The 25,746-nt window shown below is 30.7% G+C and overlaps 3 protein-coding genes across 6 annotated transcripts; 2 read left to right on the top strand and 1 right to left on the bottom strand.

Annotated features, from left to right (window-relative positions):
- The first annotated feature begins 425 nt into the window (after positions 1-425).
- Positions 426-3,913, top strand: LOC129291857 (uncharacterized). Of its 4 annotated transcripts, none has more exons than XM_054929411.1 (5): positions 426-972; positions 1,084-1,239; positions 1,401-1,511; positions 1,614-2,153; positions 3,166-3,913. In XM_054929411.1, the coding sequence occupies exons 4-5, from the start codon at positions 2,004-2,006 to the stop codon at positions 3,775-3,777; spliced, it is 762 nt and encodes a 253-aa protein (XP_054785386.1). In that variant the 5' UTR covers positions 426-972; positions 1,084-1,239; positions 1,401-1,511; positions 1,614-2,003; the 3' UTR covers positions 3,778-3,913. The 4 variants fall into 3 exon arrangements, 2 of the variants coding, with proteins under 2 accessions (XP_054785386.1, XP_054785388.1); XR_008588780.1 differs by having other exon boundaries at positions 3,230-3,913; XM_054929413.1 differs by lacking the exon at positions 3,166-3,913 and having other exon boundaries at positions 1,614-2,672.
- An 8,974-nt stretch (positions 3,914-12,887) lies between these two features.
- LOC129290941 (uncharacterized) lies at positions 12,888-15,246 on the top strand. Its single transcript, XM_054928004.1, has 5 exons — positions 12,888-13,470; positions 13,571-13,726; positions 13,833-13,934; positions 14,036-14,508; positions 14,635-15,246. Exons 1-5 carry the CDS (start codon positions 12,888-12,890, stop codon positions 15,244-15,246), a joined length of 1,926 nt encoding a protein of 641 aa, XP_054783979.1.
- Positions 15,247-18,976: 3,730 nt separating this feature from the next.
- LOC129290323 (ruBisCO-associated protein-like) lies at positions 18,977-20,014 on the bottom strand. The gene has a single exon (XM_054927065.1). It carries the CDS (start codon positions 19,996-19,998, stop codon positions 19,201-19,203), a length of 798 nt encoding a protein of 265 aa, XP_054783040.1. The 5' UTR covers positions 19,999-20,014; the 3' UTR covers positions 18,977-19,200.
- Positions 20,015-25,746: the final 5,732 nt, after the last annotated feature.

The following is a 25,746-nucleotide window of genomic DNA, read 5'->3' as shown; positions in this document are numbered from 1 at the left end:
TCACAACCATGGTAGATTAAAAGAGACTTGATTACTAAAAGATTGCAAGTTCAAATATTATAATAAATAGGGGAAAAAGCGGCATTAATTAAAACAGATCTACTTTTAATTAAGCTTGACAAAGATTATTGGAGTTAAGTAACTACTCAGGAAAAAATGATATGCTTATGTAATTATTTGGAATCATTCAAAACATGAAACACGACGATACCAGAAGTAAAGAACAAGGCCGGGATTAATTGAATTACAAGCAAGCACCAGACAAAAAGAGAAGTAAGAAACATGTCCGTACATTTGAAGGAGAAGAAGAACCTGGAGAGAACCGTTTCACCTTTGTAGAACATGTCTATATATATATATATAGAGAGAGAGAGAGAGAGAGAGAGAGAGCCACTTAATCAATCAGCCCTGCAGTTCAATCACTCTAATTATTAAGTGGCTACATAATTCCAGAATCTATGGAGGCATTATTGAGGCAAGAACTGTACAAAGCATTGGGGGGACAAAAATGGGAAGGAGTTATAGAGATGTACAAGAGGCATCCACAGATTCAGGCGGCGAAGATCGCCAAATCGCAAGACACTGCTTTGCACGTGGCTATCAGTCTGGACGCACCAGAAAACATCATTATAAAGCTGGTCGATTAGATTGAGAATGCCAACGTTAACGACATCCAAGTTGCCAGACAAACCTTGGAAGCTACGAATGAGCAACAAGACACTCCTCTGCACTGTGCAGCCACGCGAGGTTCTGCCTCCATATGTGAACGAATACTACGCGTTCATCGAGACTTGGCTTCGAAACCTAACAAGCAAGGAGAGACGCCTCTTTTCCTTGCCGCTCTCAACGGCCGCAAACATACCTTTCTCTTTCTTCATAGGGTTTGCAGTCAGATGCAGAACACCACTTCATTGTGGAGGAGGACAGACGGTGACACTATACTTCACTGCACAATTCAAAGAGAATACTTTGGTATATGTAATTAAGCAGTACTCATGAATTAATTGTATTTGAGCTTATTTACAGTAAACAAGACTCTGTGTGCGCGTGTGTATTAATGATATGCATGATGGTGTTGGCCAGAGCTTGCACTTCAGATCATTCATCTGTACAAAGACCAGAAGATCGCTGGTGTTAAAGGTAAAGATGGAGATACTCCTCTTCTTGTCCTTGCCTCCATTCCTTCCGCTTTCAAAGGGGGCACTCCCATGTCTTTGTGGCAAAGCCTTTGTTACAGTTGTAAGTATATTATTTAACTTGATCTGAATCCATATATAAATAGAGAGAGAGGGAGAGGAATATATATACAATCACGTTAGTTCGTGTTGTGTTCACTTTAATTATTTCCGTTCTTATGTTTTAAAATACTATAGTGAACTTTTTAATTTCCTTCTGTAAAGGCATTAGAGAAGAAGATCTGAAAATAGATACTGAAGTGGATGGCCAAGTTTGTCTGGCCGTTGGAAATTCTACCTCGTTGGAAGGTGATGATGATCCAAGAAAGAGCCGAGGTTGGATTCTTTTTACTTTGATGGGAAATAATTAAGTACCTTCAGTCTACTTGCAGTACTTGAATTAAAACTAATGCATTTCTTTGGGGACATTCTCTACAGGGTCAATAAGGAAAATGAAAGAGAAACATGTATGGAGTGCCCAGATTGTGGAACAACTCTTACAACTAACTTCTGAGTATGACTACAGCGAAGAAGAGCGTCATCAGGAGGATAAACAGAACCAGCAAGACGCACAAGGTAAATTAGAAAATAGTAATAAACAACCTCCATGTATCTTATATATGAAGGACCAGTTGGCAGGAAAAACTTCGGCAAAGGACAAAAAAAACGACAGCATTGTTAGCGGCAACAAAGAATGGTCTGCTGGAACTGGTAAAGAAAATACTTAAAGCTTATCCGGTGGCAATCTACGACAAAACCGACCCAAAGAGAAGAAACATAGTTCTTTTGGCTGTAGAAAAAAGGCAAACCCATGTTCTCAAGTCACTGATGAATGACCCGCTTTGGCATACACTCAGAGAGGATGTGGATATCGATGGAAATAATGTATTGCACCTGGCCTCCTATCAACTCAATCATATGCCTTGGCATGTTCATGGCTCTGTCATGCAAATGCAATATGAAGCCCTCTGGTTTAAGGTATGAACAGAATCCCTGCATGCATGTCATATAAAAATATAACCAGTTACTCCCTCCAATCTTTTACATATAAGGTCCTATTAACTACTCTTTTAAGAGTAATTAGAAAATTAGTTAAATGTCAAAAATAAATGACAGCTTTTAAAAGTATCTTAATCAACAATATTTGTAAATAAAGCCACAGAACTTGTTGTTATGTCGAAGTGCAAAGTCATTTTTGAAAATGGATCATTGGTTTGAAAGAGACATTTTGATTAATAATATGTCCAAGGATTTAGTTGTTGATAAAATACCGTACAATGCTGTTGTGCTATACATTCATATAGTCAACCTTGTTATGATAAAGCTTGTTACTATTGTTGCAATGTTTTATTAAAACTTGTATGATGTGTTTGGATTATTGGGAATATATCATTTGAATTTGGATTTAGATTTAGATCAAATTACTCAGTTGAACATACAAAAATTTATGAATTTAAATTTAATTTATTTCAAATTATAATTCCTTTATAATTTTAAATTCCCCCTATATTGTACTCATCTAAAATTATAATTAATTTAAAAATTTTATTTTTTTCACGTTTTTATTATTGATACCTTGTAACTTTTGTATCTTCTATTATCTCTTGTTGATTAAAAAATAAAAATAAACTTGTCATTTTTAATTTTTAATTTTCATTTTAAATCTTAATTCATTTCTCTTTTTTCATTGAGTTTTTTTAAAATTATCCAAAAAATAATTTTAAATACATGTACTTTAAATGTAAAATTTAAATGCAAGATTGCAAATATAAAATTTAAATATTCATAATTCATCAATCTAAACTCTATAAGAGATTTTGTACTGAGAAATTAAACCAATAGATAATGCATTATAAATAACTGGAAGGAGTGTAAATTAAAATGCGTCGGCAGGGTAAAAATATTATTGAAATATGTGGATGGACGCATTCCTTCTTGTGATTAATTATATCATTAATCATGTTATAAATGTTATCTCGTACGTTTAAAGTACGTGAAAGACAACATGCCAGCTCACCTCTGTTATCAAATAAACAAAGAAGGCAAAACTCCAGATGAGATATTCTCAGAAGAGCACGAGAAGCTCCTCAAGGAAAGCAACGACTGGCTCAGGGACGCTTCTGGTTCGCACGCTGTTGTTGCAGCACTTATTGTCAGTGTCACCCATGCCGCATCGTCCACTGTCCCTGGAGGCACTGATGACGCAGGAAAACCTCGCTTACGTGGCAAGCTTGCTTTCGACATTTTCGTTTTCTCCGTTCTGGTTTCGTTCTGCTCCTCCATCTCTTCCTTGGTAGCTTTCGTTGCTGTCTTGAGTTCTCGAAAGCAACCCGTTGATTATCTTCGAAGCTTGCCTCTGAAGCTTTGTTTTGGCATGACTACTTTCTATCTGTCCGTTGTGTCATTGTTGGTCTCTTTCTGCGCTGCGACTTTCTTTGAACTTGATCAGAGAATCAAGCAAAAGATTAGCCCTTATGCGTTGATGCTCATACCTCTGTGGCTGTACACTTATGAACAGATTCCACTGTACTGGAATCTTCTCAAATCCACTTGTTCCAGCGAGCCTCTTCCAAGATACGTGGGAGACAATGTTACCATGTAGATCGAGAGAATTGCACGTTTCTTATTTGTATTTCGTTCTTTTTTTTTTTTAATCATCTTGTGATTTCTTGTATGCAGCAGAAGCTTGAAAGTTTCTATTTTTTTTTAAATTTGTTGCAAAATCTACTTTTTGAAAATGAAGCATTATTTCGTTGTATCTCGTATCTCTTTCGCTCTGGTGTCATGATGGTATAATGAATTGTACAATTTGACGCATGTATTGCACAAAAATACATAAATGATGAGTGGGTGAGATGTAAACTGCATTTTTTTCTTGATTGAATGACTCTTATATTTATTTACATCAGCTTGTCGTTGAAAATGAAGAATATAGTATAGGAAATAGTACCGACACGTTGAATTAAGTAATGAAACCGCTTTAATTCTAGTGTGATTGCTTGAGGTACAAGTAACGATTTAAACGTGGGGTAATTTAATAAATACTTCCTCTAATCTTATTTAAAACACTTTCTAAAAATATTTTTTAGTATAAAATTTAGGACACTTTATAATAATTAAATATTTTTTAATTTTATTATTTTCTTGATTTGAAAGTATTTAATGTAGTAATATCAAGATTTAAAAGTAAAGTAAAAATGAAAATATATATCATTTTTTATTATATAAAAAATTAATTTTTTTTTAAAATACGTGAAATAATTGATAGACAACTACAAAGAGAATCAGAAATAATATATTTTATTCACTTAAATAAACTAACAATTAAAATAAATTTACTTATTTATAAATTTCAATTAATTGTGACTTTCTTATTATATATGCCAATTAATTATTCAACGTTTTTAATTTTTTTTCGTTATATTATATGACGTTTTTGGCTACAAGTATGTATGTGTATCTCTTTTGGCTCTTGTTTCATGAATCATGATATCAAATGATATATGAAAAAAATGATATACTCATACAACGAACAAATGATATATATATATATATATATATATATGTATGTATATCAAATCAAAAACTAACAGTGTAGTAAAAAAAAAAAAAAAAACCAGCTCTTTCAACAAATTCTTACGTATGCACACTGTGTACAACATCACTTATGCTTTTAATAAAAACACACAAGTCACGTTATTATTATTATTTTTTTCGATGAGAACAAGTCACGTTATTTTAATCTTACACAGCAAGCACTTAATTTATACTTCCTTTTGTTTAAAAATATAAAATATTTTTTGAGAGGTTAAATATTAAAAAATATAAGATATTTTTAATTTTAAAATGTAATCATTATTTTTTTAAAGTGTTCCTATTGATTGGATGACTTTATATTTTCTTAGGGTGAAATATCCTATTAAATAAGAGTAAATATTAAAAGATAAGATTAGTTAAAAACAAGTAACTATTTAATTGAAGGCTGAATTAGATTAAAAATGTCTCATTTTTTTTTACTAGAGGGAGTAATACTTTAGTATTTATATTTTTTAAGTGGAAAAAAACCAGCATCCCCCTTAATGGTTTTTTCCTTGCAAAATATAAACACTAAAATTTGCATATTTTTATCAAGAGAATATAAGTAACGTGGTGAACTGACAGTATATTTAAGAATTTCTCTGACTTCTCAAATATTGCGAGTGAATCTAAATATCTGATTAAATCTCCTCTCTCTCTCTCTCCCCCCTCCCTCCCCGACTTTTATGTGTAAGAATTATTATTTTTTCAATTTTTATTTTACGTAATAAAATTTAAAATAAAAAACATAACTATTAGTCCCTTATGTTTGAGGGAGTTATCAATTTAGTCTCTTTTGTTTAGTTTTTATCATTTCAATCCTTAATGTTTTATCAACTTATCTAATCTAAGTAATATTTAATCTCATGAAAGAAGTCAAGACCGTTAAATTAATCTGACATGGCGAATATAATGATGACGTGGCAGCCATATGAAGATTTATTAATGTGGAAAGCAAGCGTGTTGACTTGGATAGGAACGGAAAAACAACATATTCAGGAAAAAAGGCAATGTAGATTAAATTAGAAATTAAAAAATAGTAAAATCAACCACGTAAATAATTAAAGCTAGAAGATTTCACTTATGTGTATTAATTAATTTAAATATATATTACACATTAACAACCTAATTTACACATCAACATTTTTTCGAAGGGGAAAGACTTGATAATTAACTAAAGCAAACGTTAAATACTGAAATAATAAAATTAAATTTAATGATCAAATCAACAACTCTTCAAATATAAGGGATGAAAAGCTGCATAATCCCTGGAATAAACATATTATTATTATCATCACTTAAATACTCTTAAAAATAGGATTATAATCTTTATTGTATTCATTAAATAAATAATATACTTATTTTAATGTAATAATTAATAATCTTACACCGTTAAGTCAAGTAAATAATTAAATGAATAGATAAAATTAGATATGAAGAGAAGTATTGAAAGAAAAGTATGGAAATGATTAAAATCCGGTAAAACACAACCATTATTATAGAAGAAGAAAATCTGTCTTTCTTTCAATTTTTCTCAACTTTTATAAAGGAAGTACTGGTATTCAATTTTCCTGTTTTTGAAACCAAAAAATGATACAATCATAGTTGTTTAACTCTCAAGTTGACTCTATGAATTTAATATTTTTATGTTTTCAACTTATAAGATCATATCAACTCACTCATAAACTCAAATTAGATACAAACTCAGTTAAACTCATGAGTTTACCTCTAAGTTTTCTATTTTATGTTTTTAATTTACAAAATAATGTTAACTAATTTATAAGCTCAGACTAAATGCAAATTTAGTTAAACTTATTTAACTCATCAATTTTTTTTTAATTGAGCTAGTTAAGTATATACTATGAAGAATTCATTTTATAAAAGTCATAAGACCTAGTTTGAAGAAAAAAAACTTGAAATACAAAAAATAATATTAATAAAAAATAAAATAAAAGTACCCAAAATAAGTTTCCCTATTTTAAAATTTTTATATTTTGTATATGATAATTTATCAATATAGATAGATTTAATTTTAATTATTTATATTTTTAATATATTTAAATTAAATTATAATAATATTGTAATGATTATTTGTTAATAAAAATAAACTCTTATGAATTTATAATTTAAGTTGGTGATATAAATTTATATTTTTTTATAAATTTATTTAAACTCACGAGTGTAATAATTTTGGATACAATAAATCAAGACCATGGAATATTACGATATAAGAAAGCCAGCAAGCGCCGGAAAATAGAGAGGAAGAAATATCTGAAAACATTGATTAGCCTGCACCCAAATATTTGACGGACACATTTATTTGTTACGTAAGTTTACTTTTATTTATTAAAGTGGCTCAAAATAAAGACACATTGGTTCTTTTTTCCTTTCTCTTACACCAAGAAAAGAATAATGATTAAAAAATATACAATAACTCAAAAAGTTATATTTATATACATTTATATTTATATTACTCAATAAAATATTTGTATGATAAATTAATTGAAATATTCCTTCAAAACATCAAACATGAAAGGAAAGGGTTAATGAATAATATACTTCATAAATTATTATGCAAATAATATCCTTAATCTCAAACTTTTGAAATGCATAAAAGATTTTCCTAATTTCTAAATTCCATTCATATAAAACTTCATCATTAAGTATGAAAAATGGCTATTACTTTTTAAAATGCAAGGCCCACTCCCATGTAAGAAACAATAAGAAGGAATGAGTGTTACATGAATACGTGAGTAAGCCACACATCTTGTAAAATACTTAAAGTAAGATTTTAGATTATTGAAAGGTGAGAAAAGTTATCGCACATCACAAGAATTTAGAGCCTAGACTACTATTCATGTAATATTTTAACGGATATATTGCTTATTTAAAAAAAAAAAAAAAAGATGATGAATTGTGAAAGAAGTTTAAAATAATTTTCGTCTTTTCCTTTTTTTTTTTTTTTTCAAACGAAGCATATCTCATTTTGCCTTTTTGCAAGTGCACAGAAGATACAAGAATTGAAGACAAAAGGAAAAGATTAAATTACAAGGAAGCACCAGACAAAAAGAAAAGTAAGAACTATATCCGTACATTGGCATTAATTAGTCTTCTCACATTGGGATCCAGGTTATCGACGTTCACCCATGTCCGTCTAGACAAGAATAAAATTATGAAAAAATAATATTTTAATTTTTATAACATTTTACTTTAATTTTTAATTTGTAAAATACCTTTTTAATTTTTTAATCATAAAATATTTAATTTTACAAAAAAATATATTAAATTTTTAAATACGAACAACACAACCTCAAATATTTAATTTTTATGTTAATTTTTAAAAAATAACAATAATTGAATTTGAAATTAACTGTATTAGGGTTAGAAAACTTAAAAAATATTTTATAAAATTAAGAAATTAAATTAAAATATGTAAATTTTTAAGGTTAAAAATATATTTTAACCTAATTATAAAAATTTAATATGATAAGAGTTTAGAAGAAAAGCAAAAGGTTTGTTTCTGTGCATTAACACGCCCAAAGAAAACTGGAGAAGAACCTTGAGAGAACAAACCTCTACATACTTAAATTTGATGAGTAGCTCAAATTCAAAATAATTTTGGCATGATTTGATCATTATCTCTTTGCACGTTTTTTTTCTGGTCTTATATTCAAAAATTCACTCACTCATGAGTCATGACTCAATACATATTTAATTATAGCCAAGCTAATATTAAATTTCATTAACGCCCAAAAATGATAAATATGCATTTTGTTCCAAAAAGTCAAAAAACCTCTTACTAGAACACTTTCTGTGTAGTCATCCCTTCTAAAATTCAGAACAGCTATTAATCTAATTCGTGATTTGATCTGGAGGTGAGATTTGATTTTTTTTTTTATATCATATGACAAAATTTGACAGGCATTTCATTAAATTTATAATTGTTATTGTGTCATATGAAATATTCATTAAGTAGATGAATTTGCGACATTCACTTTATCCAAATCCGAATCTTTATGTACCTTTTAAAAGGACACACTTCTCATGTGTCATATATACATATAGAATGAGACAGAGAGGCACTAATAATCAGCCAATTCGCTCTACTTATTTTTGTAAAATGTGAGATACACAAAAATATTATAAAATGTTAACATAATTAAATAATGAATCATCTTTATAAAAAAAAATAAGAAAGATATTATAAAATTAAAAAATTATTAACTAACGATCACTTTTTTATTATTATAACCAAACCTAAACTAAAATTTATTTTTTATAAAATCTCTATAAATAAAATTTTTATAAAATCTCTTCAATATCTAAAAATTACTTATTTTTAATTTTCAGCAAATCATGCCCTGAAACCCTACCTATCATTTAAATTTAAATATTTAATAAAAGGCCTAGTAGGAAGCATAAATTAAACAATTTATTCAATATTTATTTTGCATTTTACTTAATATTATTCAACAGCTCCTTGCATTGCTCTATTAATTGTAATTCTTAAATAAGAATACAAGCAATACATACACAGCCCTTCCTTTTTGGGATCTCGCCGTACACTGTGCCAAATTTATTAGGAAAAAAGACAATAAGTCTTGAAGGAATCAATTAATTTTAACTACGTCCAAACCAATTTCAAAACTTTTAGATATTTTAAAAATTAGCTTTTAATTTTATAATTTTATTGTGATGAATTTATAATATATTTTTTAGATTTTAATAGAAAAAATAAATTTATTTATTTTTTAATCATATTAAAATATAAAAAAATAAACTGCAAATTTATCACAATGAAGTTACAAAATTAAAAGCCGAACTTTTAAATCTCTAGAGTTTGATATTTTAAAATTAGTTGAGACTTAAAGTCCTCTTAAGATCTATCTGTCATTCTCCCAAGATATTATTGTGTCAAATTATCATATTAGGGAAATTTGAGTTAATCCACTTAGTTGAACCAATAAACAGTTAAACAAATATATTTATAAATTTAATAAAATGCTTTATTCATAATTGGCTTAATCTGACTTAATTATAATTTTGATTATTAACCATTAAATAATAGTTTTTAATTGGTTTAATGACTGGTGCAGTTTTTATTATTCTGCAAATTTTAAAGCAGATTGTTGGTATGAATGATATAATCCCCACACCCATAGCTGTTTAATTATTAATTAGCCACGATCACTTCAAGTGTGGCACAACAACACACACACACTCTCTCTCTCTATATAGCTAAGACATGATAGCTTAAAAGACACAATTTATATTTATATGGCAGCCGATGTTAATGGAGTGAATTAACTCAAAAAAATATTTATATAACCAAAAAATTTACATTTATATAACTCAAAAAAAATTTGTATGTATAAATTAATTGAAATCCTTCAAAACATTAAACATGAAAAGGAAAAAGAAATATCATTAATTATGAAAGAAGTTTAGGGCTTGCTTGGTTTCTGATCATATTTTTCATTTTTTAAATGGATTAAAGGGGCATTTTTCATTTCAACTATCCGCTCAAGAGCATCTTGTATCCTATGGTATAATTTTCCCTTTGACATTTCGAAGTGCAGCATTGAGCACCCCATAGTTAAGAAAGTTAACTTTCATGATTAATTGACTCCAAAATTATAAAAAATAATCTCAAAAATTATAAAAAAAGACCCATATATAAAATCATGCATAAATGTTTTAAAAGAAAATTAATATAAATTAATTTTTTTAAATTACAAACAAATAACATGATATAAATGTTATTTCTTATCCACATAAAAAAAAATTTTGATCAACCATATTTTATAGACTTCATCAATATTAATTTTCTGATAGAATACTTATTTGCAATTTTATAGGTCTTTTTTATAATTTTTTTCAATCAACTAATTGTTAAAGTTAGCTTTTGTAATGATAACGTACCCATTGTATCATTTTCAAATGTTAAAAGACATGACTGTATTATATATAAATTTAATATACCTCTGGAGTAAATAGTTGAGGAACAAACTCTAACTGTTTTACAACATAGTTTTTAAAATTATTTTTCAAAACAAAATAAGAAGAAAATTTGTTTGATTGTGTTAATTTAAAACAATTTTATAATTAGACATCAGTCGATAATAATAATCACCGATGTTTAATAGTGATTGCATATGATAATTATTGATTAAGATAATATAATTTTTAATAATCAAATGTAATGTATTTTGAAAGTAAGAAAAATAAAATGAAAATAATTTTAAGTTGTTTCTAATTTTTTATTTTTTAAAAAAATTTTAAAATAATTAAATTTAAAACACTCATCCAAATATTTTTTTTCCATTTTTTTAAAATTAAAACTGCTTTTAAAAATAAAAACCAAATTAAATAAGCCCTTAATTGTCCCCTTTTCTTTTTGCCAAAGGAAGCATGTCTCATTTTCCCCTTTTACAAGTGCCGGGAAGATACAAGAAATCTGGAACAGGATTAATTAATTAAATTGCAAGCAAGCACCAGACAAAAACAAAAATAAGAATTAATTCTCCCAATTGGATCCTCTCCTGGTTAGGCTGGTCGTTACGACAGAAACTAAAGGAAATATTTCATTCAGCCTCTTTGATCCAATCTAATTTCAATCAACCCCTCAAAATTTCAAAATTTCATTGCACATTTAGGAGACTGAAATGAAATTAAAGAGATGATTCAAATAATCTTATTATCCTTGGTGAAATTAAACTAGACATATGAATAACTTGTATAGGGAAAATAAACAACTAATGTGTGGAACATGAACAACTAGCGTAGGTGAAAATGAGAGTTGCAAATTTATAGTGGTGTTATGTTGATAGTGAGAGTTGCAAATTTCACCTATGTTAATTGGTCATCTTCCCTACACAAATTGTTTAGACACCTAGCATCACTAGTGACAATAAGATTATTTGAGTCATCTCTTTAATTTCATTTGAGTCCTCCAAATCTATAGTGAAATTTTAGAGTTTTGGGGGTTAACTTAAATTATGTTAGGTTAAGGAGAGCTGATTGAATTTTTCTCAAAATTAAATGTGAAACGGGAGTAAAATGAAAAATTAAGAAATTTACATTGTAATTAAGAATATTTGAGATCAAAATTCTTTGCTGAAGAGCCCACAAAAGCTTTTAGTTATAGCAAATTATATAAAGAGGACAGATTTGGAGGAAATTGATAGATTGTTGTTGATAATCCATGAAAGCATCAAGCGAAAACAAATAAGACTAAAAACTCTTGGATCTATTAGGGTTGTTGATGTTCATGTCTGTCCAGACAAGTATCTAAATATGATAAAATATACTCCTTTGCTCTTATTTATATGGCAGAAAAATAAGATTAATTTTAATCATATTTGTAGGGCACTTCACTATTTTTAATGTTCATCTTTACTTTTTTGTTCTTATTTAATGCTAAAAAAATTATTAAAAAGAATTTTTTTTGTCCTTATTAGGAGAGAAAGGTGAAAATTTATTAAATTTTAAAATAGAGTTAATGAAGTTCAATTTTTTTTAAGTTTCAGTAAAACATATTGAAAGTAATTTATAAATAAAATAAAATGAAGTAAGAACTTAATTAAAAGAAAAGAAAAAGGTTATTCATGAACATACCCAAAGAAATTAGAGAAGAACTTAAGAGAAAATTTTTACATATTTGATTATAGTGAGTGGCTCAAATTTAATCACCATGCATGCCATTAAATTTCATTAACACCTGAAAATTATAAAAATATATTTCTTTCCAAAAAATTATAACATTCTTATTGAAACACTTTTCAAGTGTGTCATCTTTTCTAAAAATTCATATCAACCGCTTATATATGATTTGTGATCTAATCAAGAGGTAAGATTTGATATATTTTTTTTTTAGTATCAGATAACAAAAATTGACAATCTCTGGATTAAATCAATAATTGTTATGTGTTACACGAAATATTCATTGAGTGATGAGTGGAGTTGTGACCCTCACTTTATCCAAATCTAAATTTTTTTACCTTTTAAATGGACAAACTTCTCATCTATCTCGCGGGCGCCCACACACACACATATATAGAGGCACTACTAATCGGCCAACTCAGTCTAATTAAGTGGCATAGCAATCAATATAGAGCTAGAAATATAATTCCAAAAATGGCAGCAAGGCAGGTAATCAAGCAAGAACAGAGTCTGTGTAAAGCAGTGTTGGCACAAAGATGGGATGAAGTTATAGAGTTATACAAGTCTCATCCTCAGATTCAGGCCGCGAAGATCGCCAAATCGCAGGACACTGCATTGCACGTGGCTATCAGTCTGGGCGCACCAGAAAACATCATTATAAAGCTGGTCGATGAGATTGAGAATACCAACGTTAACGACGTCCAAGTTGCCAGACAAACCTTGGAAGCTACGAATGAGCAACAAGACACTCCTCTGCACTGTGCAGCCACGCGAGGTTCTGCCTCCATATGTGACCGAATACTACGCGTTCATCGAGACTTGGCTTCGAAACCTAACGAGCAAGGAGAGACGCCTCTTTTCCTTGCCGCTCTCAACGGCCACAAACGTACCTTTCTCTATCTTCATTGTTTTTGTAATCGGATACAGAACACCACTATTCAGATGCAGGACACCACCAATCAGACGCAGAACATCACCGCCGGCACAAATAAACCATGCTGGAGGAGGACTAATGGTGACACTATACTTCACTTCACCATTCAAAGAGAATACCTTGGTATGTAAGCAGTCATGAATTGATTGTATTATATTAGAGATTAGTTACAGAAAACAAGACTTTGTGTGTGTGCGTATTAATGATTCATGATCTTGGCCAGATCTTGCACTTCAGATCATTCATCTGTATAAAAAGCAGAAGATCGTTGGTGCTAAAGATAAAGACGGAGATACTCCTCTTCTTGTCCTTGCCTCCATACCTTCCGCTTTCAAAAGTGGAACTCCCATGTCTTTGTGGCAAAGACTTTGTTACAATTGTAAGTATAATGGTTAATTTGTTCTTAGTCTGAATCCATATATATATTTGGAGAGAGAGAGAAAGAGAAAACTTTAACATATACCATCACGTTTCTTTCTGTGAAGTCTGTAGAGTAGAAGAGCTGAAAACTGAAGTGGACGGGCAAGTTATTCGAAATTCTGGCGGGTTGAAAGCTGATGATCCAAGAAAGAGGCATCGAAGACAAGGTTTATTTGATTCTTTTTACTGTGATGGAAAATATATACGTTCACTCTACTCCTTAAATTAAAACTAATAATGACCCTTGTTTGGGGACATGTCTCACAAGGGTCAATAAGGAAAATGAAAGAGAAACATGTATGGAGTGCCCAGATTGTGGAAGAACTCTTACGACGAACTTCTGAGTATGGCTACCAGAACTTGGAACAACTCTCACAAGGAACTTCTGAGTCCGACGACAGCGAACATGATTCAACAAACGATAAAAAATCGACACCATTGTTAGTGGCAATAACAAATGGTCAGATAGAACTGGTGAAGAGAATCCTTGAAGTTTATCCGGTGGCAATCTACGACAAAACCGACCCAAGGAGAAGAAACGTGGTTCTCTTGGCCGTAGAAAAAAGGCAAACCCATGTGCTCAAGTTATTGAAGAATCACCCACTTTGGCATATACTCAGAGAGGATGTGGATAGCGAAGGAAATAATGTATTGCACATGGCCTCCCTTCTACTCCATCATATGCCTCGGCATGTTCATGGCTCTGTCATGCAAATGCAATATGAAGCCCTCTGGTTTAAGGTATGTAAAATTGTGAATCATGATATAATATCACTGCAGGCATGTCATATACAAATATTGAAACGTGTGGATGTATTGTTCTTGTGATTATCATTAATTATACTATAAATATTTTCTCGTTTAAAGTACGTGAAAGACAGCATGCCAGCTTACCTGAGTTCTCAAATAAACGACGATCATAACACTCCAGACGAGGTCTTCGCAAAGGAGCACAAGGACCTCCTCAAAGAAAGCAACGAGTGGCTCAAGGACACCTCTGGTTCTTACGCTATAGTTGCAGCACTTATTGTCAGTGTCACCTATGCTGCATCGTTCACTGTCCCAGGAGGCACCGATGACACTGGAAAACCTATCCTGCGAGGCCAACTTGCTTTCAACGTTTTTGCTTTCTCCGTTCTGGTTGCGTTCTGCTCATCCATTACTTCCTTGGCAGCATTTGTGGCTGTCTTTAGTTCTCGTAAGCAAGCCATTGATTATCTTCGAAGTTTGCCTCTGAAGCTTTGCTTTGGCTTGACTGCGTTCTATCTGTCCGTTGTCTCCTTGTTGGTCTCTTTCTGCGCGGCGCATTTCTTTGAACTAGATCAGAGAATCAAGCATAAGATTAGCCCTTATGCCATGATGTTGATACCTCTGTGCTTGTACACTTTTGAACAGATTCCACTGTACTGGAATCTTCTCAAAACCACTTGTTCCAACGAGCCTCAGCCAAGATATGTTGGAGACAATGTTGCTATGTAGTAGACCCAGCGATGCATGCATGCATGTTTCTTCCTATACATTCTACAGTCTGTTGTATGTACTTTCTTATGTTTGATGATCTGATCTTACTTCTCAAGCTAATAATTGTGAGTTCTTTTATGCCAAAGATTCAACATTTTTACTTTGTGTTTCATTATATAACGTTTTGGCCACAACGTAACTATGTTTGCATATTTCTTTGCCTTTGTTTCGTGACATCAGTGATATAATCATACAACAAATTTTACCCGTCCCTCAAACTCATGTTTTTTTTTTGAAAATAAAAACAGAGCAAACAAAACAGAACAAGATGAAAGAGAAAAACATTGCAGCGTAACATTATGGATCTCCATGCAGCTGCAATGCATGGAGAACTGGAGATCCTCAGCAAAATCATGAAAGTGCGCGAGGTTTTTAAGGAAAAACATCACAAAATCCCAACTCCGTCCCACTGCTAAAGAACAGAGTCTACTTGCATTTGAGGTGGGACCGAACTGAGCTAGTAACAGTAACAAATCCAAGATCAGCAAACTCACCATGGTTGTTAGGAAGAACCGCATTAAGAGAGGTTTCTCTTAGTTTCCCTCCTTCACGATCAGAGCCGTGAATAAGACTGGTAAATATAGTCCTCTTGATAGTCTGATTTATCGAAACAAGCTTAGAAATGCTAGCTGAAAATTTTCGCTTAGATGTGGCTCGGCTCAAAGGAGACTGAAAATGGGCTTGCTCATAAGAAAAAACTTTGGGATTCAAAAGAATACACTTAACACCACGTGAGAAGTAGTTGAGCCTACCAACTTAGCAATGCTAAAAAACTTCTGAAGATGTTTAAATATGTCTTCAAAGCGATGATTATCCTCAACTCTAGGCAGCTTTGTAGGTCGCGAAGTCCCTTGTTTGAACTGAAACTGTGACAATCAAGACGTTGAAATTTGCCAAATAAATTGCCAATATAGCAATAGATTTGGTATAAAACTCCATCGGTAACCCAATGAAGCGAACCCACACTTGAAAAGATGAAAAAGAAATCTTAGAAAGCGATTGAGACTCAGTCCGTGCTGAAACAGAGAGAGTGTAACCTTGCAAGAGCCAAGTTCGTTGATGCAAAATGAACGCAGCAGCCAAAGAGGAACAAAAAATAACGAACATAATAAAGCCGCGTAGCTTCCAACGTAAATTAATTAAAGCCTGAAGCTTAGAAGCGTAAAGCTGACGATGGTTATGAACATGTTAAATTTCTTATACAAAGCATGCTCATGAATAATATATTTCACCGAAATAATTTAAACTTTTTGATAGATATTTTTTAAATTTGTATATTTATTATCCATCTTATAATATTTAGTACTCGTTTAGATTTTAATTGATTATAATAGATTATAAAAATAATTGATTAAGTGATATATTTTAATCATAATTGATTATATTAAATGTAATCTGTTTGGATATTATTTTTTTAAAATTAATTTTAACAGAATTAAAAATGTTTGGATAATTTAATTAAAATTAATTTTAACTATATAAATTATTATATAATTTAATTTTTAAATATTAATTTTTTGAGGATACAAAGTTTGAATTTTTTAAGAAAAAAAATTTTAATTTTATTTTTATTAAATTGTGTGTTTTTTTTGTAATTTTTTTTGGCCTTTCTTTATAATTTTTCCCAATACTTTTTAAAAAACTTTTGGCAGAAGCTCAGATCGTTAGCTTTCGAAAAAAATCGATTATGGGTTGTTGGGTAATAGCTCAGAAAAATCGATTTTTTGAGTCAAAAAATGGATTATAATCCAAACAGCCACTTAGATGTAAGACTTTTCTAGTATTTTCTATACTATTTTTTTCTCCACTGGTAAAAAAAAACTATTTTTTCTCTCACTCTATTTTTTAATTTTTTTATTTTTTTCTTACATGAATCTGTACTTTTTTTCTTAATTTCAGAGGCCTCAAGTGTACTAAATTTCTTTTTCTCCTTCTCCTTCTCTCCTTCTCTTTATATTTTTATTTTTTACTATCTTTTTTCTTATCTTTCATTCTTTCTTTCTTTTTTCTCTCTCTTTTCTCCTGTCCTTTATCAAATAACTCATGATGTCATGTTAATTTTTTTTATATTAAATATTTTTAAAGATATTATACTCTACTAAAATAACTTAAATCATTTAATTAAATATTTTTTAAACTCATATATTTATAATTTATCTTTTAAATGCGAGACTTCTTCTAATAGAACAAGCATAAACAGATAGTGCTTGCGACAGAAAGACAAACGAGATGCACTACAACCATGTAGATTCATCGTAGAACGAAAACAGCACCACCAAACTAAAAACCCAAACATACTAGCACGCAAAGAAAGGAGGAAGAAAAGAACACACGAGCACAAGAAGCACCGCTAAAAGAGAGAGAAAACTCTGCCCCCTTCGATGTTATTCGATAGTCTCTCAAACTCGTCCATCGTAACCCAGCTGATGACTTTGCCTATTTTACCAGGTAATGAAAAAAACAGAGGCTACGTCACCTAAAAAAAAAAAAACAAAAGAAAAGAAACAGAGGTTATTCTCTCCTTATACAAGCTATTGAACGTAACTCTAAGTAGTATTCAAGATGTTATGTATTTGTGACATGATCCATATATAAACTTAATTAACCTATTAGTTTTTATAATAAGGCAAAAAAATGATTTGTATAAGAGGTGGGATCTTATGATCATAGGCAATAGCATTTATCAAATGTATGAATAAAGGATAAGCTTCAAATTCTCCCAAAGGCTCCTCAGTACAGTTGATTTTATATCTTATTATTTTTTCACATATTTGAAAGGAGGAAAATAAAATAGAGAAAGGCCGCGGGTCTCGCGAAAAAAGCTAAGGACGCAGTTTTTTGCTCTGAAATTAAATATTTTTTGCATGGAGGGTTGTAATACAAGACTGGTTTCGGTGCGGATCACATGACAAACAATCTGAACGGTTCAAATTTATATATTTTATTTTATATTTATTAAAATAAAATTTATAAATTTTAATAAATTTACCCTACCATCAATTTGGAAAATATAATTCAGATGTACTTTGAACAATTTAAATTTAAAATTTTTAAGTTACAACTTTTTTTTATTTTTTAAAAATTTTAGTTTGAAGATTACTTTTATTTTATTTTTTGATACTATATTTACTAAAATAAAAATTTATAAAATTTATAAAAAAATTTAATATTAAATTTAGATTGTTCAAAATGTATCTAAATATTCAGTTTATAAAAATTATAAAAAATTAATATTAAATTAGACCATCCAAATTAAATTTATATTGCTCAGATTAATGATGAAATATATTTATTAAAATTTTATAATTTTAATAATAAATATAAAATAAAAATATAATTTTAAACTTTTGACCATCAAGACTAAAAATCCGAAGGATCTAAATTGCTCATCATGCATGAGCTCCGAAACCAGGCTGGTTGAAATACATGTTAAAGGGGCGAAGGACATAAAACATTTTTACCAAAAGAAAGAGATTAAAAAAACTCGGGTTCATGTTGGAAATTAACAGGTTTGGAATAAGTGGGCTACTTGGCAAGAGATAAAGCGTCGGGATTAAAATTTATTAATAAGCTAAACTCACAGTTCTGCACCAAAAAAATGGAGAATTTTTAATTGAAGCTTGAAGGTGATAGTTAGAGGCCGAGGAAAAAGAACGTACGGAGGAGCAGTAACGAGCAATCACAATCACAACTGGATACTTTTATTACTACAACCCATGCAAAGATACAAAGCAAAAATAACATGCACGTACACGCGAGACGGAAGCCAAGGAAACTTGTGCAAAACATCAAACATGGACATAAATACAGAAAAAGCAGGCACAGGACCACAGGGTTGGTGCGCTGCATACTTTATTTAGTAGTGTGTATATGTATGAGCCACAAGGAAAGCCATGGTCGGCGTGTAGCGGATCACTTCTCCGGGTCGTCACAGCAGATGGCAGCCCAGTCGGAGAGCCCAGAAACGAGGCCGTCCGAGAGGAGCTTATGAACGGCCACACGGAAGACGGGCAACGGGACAACATTCCAGTCGGTGTCGAGGATGCTATAGCCAGCAAAGAGCTTGTCCACGGGATACAGGAGGCCTTTGAATTTGAGCGCGAGCTGGTGAACATTGGAAACACGATCCTTCTCAGCCGCGGAGTGGGTCTGGTAAATCACGTGGTGGATTTTTTCCTGGCAATCATCGAACAGAGGCTTGTAGTAGTTGTCATGGAGAGGAGGAGGCACGGTGATGGAAACCTCAAGATTGTGGAATTCGCTCGTGAGCCGCGTAATGAGCTGCGTCAGAACCTCCCTAAACTGCTCGGGCTGGACTTGAGGATGGATGTGTTGGTAGTAAACGTCGATGCCGTCGAAATGGTAGTTGTGGATGATCTTTTTGAGGGAGGCGGCGGCGTTGTCAACGTCATCGATGGTGAGAGAGAAGGGATACTTCTGGCTCCGGCCTCCGATGCTGAGGAAGAACTTGAACTTGCTATTGTTGTTTTTGAATCGGCGGATGTCTTCGGGAGTGACGTCGGTGATTTTGAAATAGGGACGGAAATCTCCATGCGTGGATTTCCCACGACTGTCGTAGTCTCTGGCGAAGGCCAGGGCCACGTGGCCTTCGAGGACTTCATTTTCGGGCACCGTCTTGTAATTGGGATGACCCAGAGACTTGAATTGCTTGTAACTGCTGGCATAAACCCGAAACCTGGGATTCACCATTTTGATCGATTTTGGGTTCTCGGTTAGCTTTTGTTGTGTTGCTCAACTTCCTTCTCGCCCTCATATATAATATGCATGGAACAGGCACGACGCCAGGTTGTGTCGACGTCACTGCTCCCTGCGTCATCCCCTCTCGCGTTATCTGGCGCCGATTTACTTCTGACGCATGTGTAGTCAAAGACGAAACAGCTGGCACGCTTGGTCACCCTCCCTCACGGGCCTCACAATCATAATTAAGCTCCTAGAGGGGGGGGGGGGTTTCATTAGGCAATGATAAATTAAAAACTAGTAATTTTTCATTTATTTGAATTTCACCTATGTTAATGTAACCAGATTCTATGGAGAAGTGAGATCTATTTTACCAAGTAATTTATTTTTTTTAATTTCACTTCTGCTTCTGCTTCTCTAGTCCCAATTACATGCTAGCTACTAAACAAGCCAGTGTAGTGGTTACATTTAATCTTTTTTATAACGGGCCTCTTTACTGAAGTATCTTCTATTCTTTTAGACTTCCCTATCAATATGCTGATACGTAATATATAAAATATATTTTATTCATTACAGACTTGTTGCATGCATGCATATAAATAGTAATTACATTTATTTTCCTTAATTATACATCTTACATGACTTTTTTTTGTTACCGTTGGTGCCATGCTACGAAGTCTTCTTTATAAATATATTTATTTTTATTTGTAAGAAATGTTGAAATCTATTGTAGTGCCCCACTCTTAGACAAATTTTAAATGTAAAAAACGGAAAAATATAACTTTTGGTGCCCACTTTTAGACAAAATTTCGAGGAAGAGAAATTGAGATGAAAAAGGAGATTTCAAAACATGTTCGATTTGTACTTGGGGCTTTTTTTTTTTTTTTATTAAGAAAGTGAGGAAGTAAGTGACTTCCATCATTCCATGGGTATGAACGCGGTGGAAGTGATTAATTTCACCAATTTTGATGAAACTAGATTATATGTTGATGAAACTAGATTATATGAGAAGTCAAATCCATTACACCAATACCAAACAATCCTTTTTTTTTTCCTTACGCTTCCACTTCTCCAATTCCAATAATTTCTTGCTAACGAACGATATAATTACATTTAAATTTTGATAGAGGCCTCTTTAATTTACTTTAACTTCTATTCTTTTTAGACTTACCTAACGATATACTAATGTAAAATAGGAAGGGGAGAGGGAAGATAAAGAAGAGGAAGAGAGAAACAAGGAGGGAGAAGAACGAAATTCTCAAAACTCTTATTCAATAATACTCAAAAACTGAATATAAATAAAAAATTTAACTTTATCTATAAAGATCTAAAAATAATATAAAATTCTAAATCTAAATCAAATATTAAAGATACTAATATCTAATATAACAATAAAATAAATAATTAAAGCTAATATAATGGTTCAATATCTTTATTTAAATATCCCTATTAAATAATCATAATATCTTAAATTAAACCTAATTATATTTTATCTCATATTACACCATTGCTCTCACGCTTGAAGAACTCGGCTCCTGACGAGTTAAAGTTAAGGCACAAATTTCAAAACAGAAGAGCGAGATAAATTTCAATGGAGTGCTTGAATTTGGAGACCCTTTCCAACAAATGAGATATTGAAAAAGCAAGCTTTTGCAAGAGCAAGCAATTTGATATAGGTAAGTATCGAGGAATCCCTTCCAACAAATTAGATAGAAAAAGAATAAACTCCAGCAAGAGTGAATAGTTTGATCATGTAGAATATCTGAAAAACCTTCCAATAGACAAAGTATTGCTGGATTTGACCATTAAGTAACGAAGTAACCTTGGGAGATGCAAATTGCAGATAAAGAATAGTTGTAACGTGATAAGATTGATCCTTGCCATGAACAATTTGAGAAAGAATCACTTGTTCTAATTTATAGTGGACAACTTGATCATTGTTTAGATAATCTTCTACTAGCAAGGAAAGAGCTTCTGCCATTTTTGATTTGTTTGATTCTTGTTCTTCCATTTATTTCCTTAATTCATCAACCATCCTCTTAATCCCATATGTTGCCTTCTTAACTTCACCATAATCCCTTGTAAACTTGTCAAAATAACAATTCTGTTCTAGCTGAAAGCAACCCAGTTTAACTATAATTTGGTCTATTTCCTCTTAAAAGTCAGCTTATTCATAATGACAATGGATACCATCCTCGTATTGATAAACATAATCATGTTGATGGCTATTAAGATACTTATATTATCATTTCTCAATGTACTCATGCTGATATTGGTTTTTATACTCATATCGCTTATGATTAGCATACTTAAACTAGAGATAGCGATGCTCATAATTGTCATAATAAGTATGCTCATATTGTTGACGGCTTGTATATTGATATTGTTGCTCTTTATAACCATACCAATAGCTCTCTTGCCGATAAGTATCTTGCAATGAATAGACATACGTTGTTGATATTCACTACATGTGTACCATTGAGCATATTGTGGTAGATCAGCATATTCACACCAATAATCTAAATGTGTGTCCAAATGTATGTATATGTTTTAGCTTATATTGGCAACTAAGCATCATAATAATTTTTTTCTTTTCTTCTTTCTTTTTCCTTTTCTCTCTTTTCTTTCTCTTTTTTGGGAATATAAAAAGTCATATCAATAAAAAATGAAAAATTATTCAAAATGCCGCAAACACATGAAGAAATTGCAAAAAAACATATGAAGAAATTGCAAACCTCAAAGATCCAATGGTGAACAAACTTGTGGAAGGAGAAGAAGACATTTCAGTCAGTAATGTTAAATAGTGAGTTCGTTATACCTTACTTGGACATCTAAATTTTAATAAAAAAAGTTGTACTTTTAAGATTAGCAACAAAAGTGTAATGAAAACCTAGCTTTGGTACCAAATTGATATAACACGGGAAGGTGAGAGGGAAGATAAAGAAGAGGAAGAGAAAAAGAAGGAGGGAGAAAATTGAAACTCTCAAAAACTCTTATTCAATAATATTCAAAAACTGAATATAAATGAAAAACCTAACTCTATTTATAAAGATATAAAAATAATAAAATAATAATAATTTAAATTCAAATCTCAAATCCTAAATCTAAATATAATATTAAAGATATTTATATATAAAATAATAATAAATAAATAATCAAAGCTAATCTAATGGATCAATATCTTTATTTAAATATCCCTATTGGATAATCCTAATATGTTAAATTAAATCTAATTATATGTTATCCTATATTACGCTATATATGCTAATACATATTCATAATATAAAATGTATTTTATTACAAACTTGTTGCAGGCATGAATAGAAACAGTAATTAAACTTATTTTTCTTGTACCTGTCACCTCTATATCTGACATGACTTTTCTCACCGTTGGTGCCATGCCACGAAGTCTTCTTTATAAATACATTTATTTGTACGAAATGTTGAAATCAATTTGTAGACTTGTAGTGCCATTTTCAGGAAAATTTCAAAAAGACTTTTGATTGTAGTTAATAAAAAGGAAAACCTCAAAAACTATGAAACTTCATTGTACTCCAAGGCCACTAAAGTAAAATTAAAATGTTAAGGAAAATGACAAAATTAATCGTCTCTACAAAACATACCTGGATGATGCAAACACAAATTGTTCGTTTCTCTATTGTCTATTGTTCATTACCTTACATTAACTTTTTATTGTCCTACTATTTATTATTTGCCTATTACTTTCAGTTGATTTTATTTCAAGTGTTGTCATCATATTAATAATAGTTGTTAATATATTAAGTTGTGAAAAAAGTTGCATTATTAACTGAAAGTAATGAACAAACAACAAACAATAGGACAATGAATAATAATATAAATGTAAATGAACAACTTAAAATAATGGACAAACAAATATCTTTCAACAAGGACAGTCAAATAATTCTCTCAACATTTTAATTGCACTATAGTGTCCTTAAATTATAGTGAAATTTCAGAATTTTTGGATTCTCTTATTTATTAACTATGATTAAGGTGTCTTTATTAAAATTTTTCCTAAATTTTCTATTTTGGCCCCACATGATGGCTTCAAGATTCGATCCCGGGTGTGGATTTAGTGACTATATTTAGTCCACAAATTAAGTTTATGTACCATTTGAACTGTTGAAACCCAAATCATCAATTCAAATAATTCACTCATTCATTAATATCAAGTGGAGTATAAATTCATAACTATTGATTTAAATTTTAATAGTTCAGATGATACAGGTACAGTCACCAAATTCAATTCATTCATTCCTTGCTTATCGTGTTAACCTTCGTTCCTATAGTTATGAGAGCTATTTTACAATTTTGGGAAGTTGTTTTATAAAATCCACTTCCTCTAATTAATTATTACTTTAATTACTTTTAGTTTTTTGACAGAAATTTCTCTCCTGTTGATAGAGGTGTTCCCACATTAGTTTTTTTTTTCTGTAAGAAATGTTGAAATCATTTGTATTTTTTAATTATTTCTAGTGAATTTACATTATATACATTTGTTAATTAATTGAGGTTTAATTTAAAAATAATAATAACATTACCGCTAATTGTTAGCTCATTAGTAATTGTTCCCTCCGTGCATAACCTTATCAACTTGCCTGCTGCTCTTTATCCTTGTTTATTTGGTATTATGCAAGAGTTTTTGATTATGTGAATGACTCCAAATGAAAGCGGCAGAGAAAGCGAGGTGAAAAATAAAAATTTTTAAAACCTATTCACAAGAGAAAAAGTGGGGTTCCATGGGTACAAATGTGAAAGTGATCAGTTTTACCAATTTGATGAAATCAGAATTCAGATCCACTATACTATTATAGTTTTCCAATTCCAATTCCTTGCTACCAAACGAGATTAACTTCCCTTCTTTGACTTATCAATACGCTTATACCGTGATACATAATATAAAATACATTTTATTATAGACTTGTTGCATGTATGCAGAGAAATAGTAATTAAATTTATTTCCTTTATGCCTGTCACGTCTACATCTTACATGACTTTTCTCACGGTTGGTGCCTATGCCTACAAAGTCTTCTTTATATAAATATTTATTTTATTTGTAAGAAATGTTGTGAATCAATTGTAGTGCCCCACTTTCAGACAATTTTTAAATATAAAAAAATGAGACAAATATAATTTTTGCTCCCTATTCTTTTAGTGTTTGTGGTACTAGTCCTTACACTTTTGTTTTGCTGTTTCAAGTCCTTTAACCACACTATTACAAAAGTGAGATTTAATAGCATATATTTATAACAATTAAAATAAAAAATGCTGTTAAAATGAAAGTTGAAACACCTTCTTGTCCATTATTTTTATTTCAAATTAAAATAAAACGATATGTGGTATTTCTTTCATAAAATGCTATGGCTTGTTGTTTACGAACATTAGGTGGCATTTCAACTAGAAACACCACCTACTTGTTATGATCATCTTATAAAAATAATTTTACATATTATAGTTATTATAATTTAATTATTATTATTTTATTATTGATACAACTATTTCTATTGATTAAAAATGAAAAAATTTTGGATTACATTTAATTAAAAAATATTACAAATCTAAATATAATAAAATGAAGAAATATAATGATTATTATTAAATATTACTATTAGTATCAGTATCAATTATTGCCTATATACATCATAAAATTTTACAAACTGAAAATGTAAAATTATAAATGTTTAATTTTTTTTCAAATAACCTTAGATGGCGTTTCCTGAGATGGAAACGACACCTGAT

This window comes from Prosopis cineraria, unplaced genomic scaffold (genome assembly GCF_029017545.1).
Source record: "Prosopis cineraria cultivar Desert tree isolate PC_DT_omini unplaced genomic scaffold, ASM2901754v1 PC13, whole genome shotgun sequence".
In the NCBI taxonomy this organism is placed as follows: Eukaryota; Viridiplantae; Streptophyta; class Magnoliopsida; order Fabales; family Fabaceae; genus Prosopis; species Prosopis cineraria.
This window is presented reverse-complemented; position numbering and strand designations above follow the sequence as displayed.

Excerpts from the sequence above, each read along its gene's own strand:
- LOC129290941 (XM_054928004.1), top strand. The coding sequence starts at position 12,888 with ATGGCAGCAAGGCAGGTAATCAAGCAAGAACAGAGTCTGTGTAAAGCA. Across the intron at positions 13,935-14,035 it reads AAAGAGGCATCGAAGACAAG|GGTCAATAAGGAAAATGAAA; the intron begins GTTTATTTGATT and ends ATGTCTCACAAG. Across the intron at positions 14,509-14,634 it reads ATGAAGCCCTCTGGTTTAAG|TACGTGAAAGACAGCATGCC; the intron begins GTATGTAAAATT and ends TCTCGTTTAAAG.
- LOC129290323 (XM_054927065.1), bottom strand. The coding sequence starts at position 19,998 with ATGGTGAATCCCAGGTTTCGGGTTTATGCCAGCAGTTACAAGCAATTC.
- LOC129291857 (XM_054929411.1), top strand. The coding sequence starts at position 2,004 with ATGAATGACCCGCTTTGGCATACACTCAGAGAGGATGTGGATATCGAT. Across the intron at positions 2,154-3,165 it reads ATGAAGCCCTCTGGTTTAAG|TACGTGAAAGACAACATGCC; the intron begins GTATGAACAGAA and ends GTACGTTTAAAG.